The sequence below is a fragment of the Galeopterus variegatus genome, unplaced genomic scaffold (assembly GCF_000696425.1).
Source record: "Galeopterus variegatus unplaced genomic scaffold, G_variegatus-3.0.2 Scaffold4523, whole genome shotgun sequence".
In the NCBI taxonomy this organism is placed as follows: domain Eukaryota; kingdom Metazoa; phylum Chordata; class Mammalia; order Dermoptera; family Cynocephalidae; genus Galeopterus; species Galeopterus variegatus.
The window spans coordinates 29,584-33,498 of NW_007730634.1; the positions used below are offsets into that span (position 1 = coordinate 29,584).

The window sequence follows — 3,915 nt, forward strand, 5'->3', positions numbered from 1 at the left end:
CCCGGTTTTTTTTGTGTGTGTTTGTGGGTAAATTAATTTGTTTATTTTTTTTAGCTCCCACCAATAAGTGAGAACATGGTGAAGCACTTTGTTTCTAACATAACTTCTAGGTTTTGTTTTAATCATGATTTTCTTAGTTTTCATCTGAACTTTTTATTGATAGTGGTATCTGGAAACCTCTTTAGTGCATATTAATTCCTTCATGTAAACTGGGACATTCTCCAGGCGTGGAGGAACTATATCCTTTTTGGGAAATTACTCTTCTCTCATATTGCTAACTTCTTTAGTAACAGAAGGAATGTAAAATTATTTTGTGTCAAATGTAAAATTCCTTTGGGTCAAGGCTACTAAAGAATATCCTTGATAGTTGATTTATTAATAGACCTAGAGTGTTTTTATTCAGTGTGTTTTCACTTTGTATGAATCCTAGGTAAATTATACTTAATGGTGCTCTTCTCTAAACCAGTGGTTCCCAAATATTGGCTGCAATCACTTAGGGGACTTTAAAAAAATCTTGATGTCAAAAAAAAAATTAGGGCTGGCTAGTTAGTTCGGTTGGTTAGAACATTGTACTGATAACACTGAGGTCCAGAGTTCTGTCCTTGTACCCATCAGCTGCAAAAACAAAACAAAACAAAATACCCAAAACCACAATAACTCAAAAAATCTTGATGTCCCACTCTTTATCAGTTAAATCAGAATATCTGGGGGTGGGAGCCAGACATTTGTACTTTTTACAGCTGGTGATTCCAAGGTGTAGCAAGGTTTGGGAAATAATGCTATAAAATCTTCATTTAATTATCTATTTCAGATTAATGATGCTGACTTCTTTTACTGGAGGGAATTAGTTTCTGAATGCCTAGCAGAATATTCTTCTCCTGAATGTTGCAAACCAGATCTTAAGAAGTTGGTTTGGATTGTTTCAAGGCGCACAGCCCAGAACCTCCACAACAGCTATTACAGTGTTCCTGAGCTGCCAACAATACCAGAGAGGGGTTGTTTTGATGAAAGTGAAAGGTAAGCAATTTCCTTGACTAATTAGACTTCCCCAGACTAAATATTACTGAATTTATACTCAAAACTGAACTATGTAATATTTTAAAATAAGTCATCAGAGAAAGCCCCTACTCAATAAGCATCATTTCTTCTGGTGAGAAAATTAACCAGAAGTAGTTTTATTAAAATAGGTAATAAGGACTACCTAGCTCTGCCTTTTTGAAAAAACTGGTTGTTTTCCATCTTCCTCCTCATCTCCCTTGCTGTTTTAAATACAGCTTAGTTTAAAAAAAAAAAAACAAAAAAACCCAAAACTGAAGTGGCGTTCTGGTCTTTTTAATGTTGCTATGAATTCCAAATATGGTGCTACGGGGAAAGTCTAAGGGGTAGGTGATTAGAAAATAAGGGCAACCACCACCACTAATGGGGCAGACTTCTATAGATGTTCTTACAGTTTTGTCAAATGTTGTCTTATTCAGAATTTACTTATTTTTGTTTGTAAACTGAATTATATAAATTTTCTAAATTTAATTGTTTTATGCTATAAAGGACCAGAAGCTCCATTTTCATAGCTTGTTAGTTTCTTGTTTTGATATTTGAGAGTACCTAAAATAAGACATCTAAATAGACCATGTAATAGGAGATATATCTTTAGTCTGCATTTATTGGATTTAAAATGCTTAGAATTTACAGTTAGTTGCTGGTATGGTTTTTTTTTTTTTTTTTTCTGGCAGCTGGCCGGTACAAGGAACCGAACCCTTGAACTTCGTGTTGTAAGGCCATGCTCTAACCAACTGTGCTAACCGGCCAGCCCTGATACAGTTATTAATTGGTACAAGAACAATAGTTTGGCAAAGAGCAATTTGTTTAAAGCTTTTAAGAAAATCTATCTTTTCTAATGTGATTACAATAGACTTCACTTTTAGGAAGTTAAATTTTGTCTCTGTAAAGTTTAAATTTTGAATATAAAAATCCTAAGACCATAGATATTTCTTTAGCAGTTTTATTTTGCATGTAAAACATTTAAGTGTATTTTAAATAATGATATCCTCTTTTTTGCCTCTCTTTTTCCCTTAGTGAGGACTCTTGTGAAGATATGAGTTGTGGAGAAGAGAGTCTCAGCAGCTCTCCTCCCAGTGATCAAGAGTGCACTTTCTTTTTCAACTTTAAAGTGGCACAGACACTGTGCTTTTCATCTTAGAAATCTAATTGTTCTGTGTCAGAATTTAAAATATGTGTACAGGTTTCAAAGCAATAAATGGTGGTGTAGGTAGTTTTCTGGTCCAGCCTCCATCTAGGCAGGAATTGCATGGACTGGAATACCTACCTTCTATTTATTATTCAGATCAGATCTGGCCTATTTTCATATTTAATCCTAAGCCATCAAATGGGTTAGTGCCTCTTAAACAATTAACAATACTTTAGACATTGGCACTTTATTTTTCTCATTGATCTTTAGCTACTTGGGGGAGGAGGGAAGGTGCTGATACCTTCAATTTGTTACTTTTCAAGAAGATTTTTAAAGGTGAATAGTGTAGCTTAAACTTCTTACAAAACTTTCAGGTGTCTTTATTTAAACAGATTGGGAGTGTGCAAGTGCTTCCTTAGCAGGGACTATGGATAATACTTTAATGGTTTATCTTAGATTTCCCCCTCCCTCATTCTCAGAACAAAGAATATATTCTTAAATGTCAAACACCTTTTTGTTCTGTTTTTTAAATCTTAAGTGTACTATCTGATGTAGCTCCAGTAAACTTAGGAATTATAATATTGACATTTCTGTGAATTTTAGTATGTAATGTCTTAACTGAAGTTTCTGCTAAAGCAGAAATAATTGGCAAGCAAGGGCTGTTGGATAGTTACATTCCTAATGCTTAAGTATTATAAAACTAGTATTATTTTAATGTTATTAAAAAAATTGATAATGTGCTAGTTTTGCATGCACCCATATGAAGGCAGTGCAGGAAGTTGAACAGAAGTAGGTAACCATGGAATAGATAAATGTTGATCTAGTAGGACATTTTCTTATTTTCTTCTATTAAAAAATGTCTGCATGATTATGTTTTATTTCCTTTATAATTCACATTTCAAAAGTAATGTATTATTGTATGAATGCCAAGATTGGATATGAAGTACAAAGAACCCATGTGTTTGTAGTGTTATAGTTTTAAGCAAATCTGTGTGGTGATACAGCTGCAAGAATGAGGGTATATAAACTCTGTACACGTAAGATTTTGTACAGAGAATTTTTAACTTTATAAGCTGTATATTAAAATGTAAATCTTAAAAAATGTACATAAAAATACTGTATTTTTTTTACCTTGTGTGTGTGATAGTCTAGTCATTGCATGTAAATATAATTTATTGTGTGTTCTGTACTATAAGTCATACATTGATGACTTTTTATTGGTAAGTCAACATCCATTGGATGTTTTCTGAAGTGGACCTTTTTGAAGCGATAATAGATTACAATTCAAAATAAAAATATTAATGAATTCTCCTTGTTTACAATCACATCTTAATTTTTAATCTTTTGATAAAAGTGCTTGCTGTATTTCAATGAGAAGTCTAAATGTGAGGCTGGAGTGCCTTCAGGGTAAGCCTTCTAACTGGCTACCAGGAGTCCTCTAGGTGATAGTTCCTCACCACGGTTTGGCTTTTAGCCTTGCAGATACCGAAAATGAATCTGTCACTTGAGAATTGACCTCTCTCTGGGGTGGACTCATACTCAACAAACTTTCAAAGACTGCGGTATCAACCTGAATGCCTGTTAATTTACATTGAAAGGCAACAGCTACCAAGTACACCAGAATGCTCAGGTTGGCAGATGAGCACAATCTCTTTCTGGAGATAAACCAAATTCTAATCAGAAAGTTGTTTGGTAAATAAGCATGGGGTGTTAGCTGGGATGGGCCCTGC

General features: G+C 34.0%; 1 protein-coding gene across 2 annotated transcripts in view; it reads left to right on the forward strand.

Annotated features, from left to right (window-relative positions):
- The window catches only part of CCNG2 (cyclin G2), a 9,819-nt gene extending 6,323 nt beyond the window's left edge, over window positions 1-3,496 (forward strand). For both annotated transcript variants that reach the window (XM_008587749.1, XM_008587748.1), the window contains exons 7-8: window positions 812-1,017; window positions 2,074-3,496. In XM_008587749.1, coding sequence (XP_008585971.1) covers window positions 812-1,017; window positions 2,074-2,197 — 330 coding nt within the window. In that variant the 3' untranslated portion in view covers window positions 2,198-3,496. The remainder of the gene's footprint in view (window positions 1-811; window positions 1,018-2,073) is intronic.
- The last annotated feature ends 419 nt before the right edge of the window (window positions 3,497-3,915 follow it).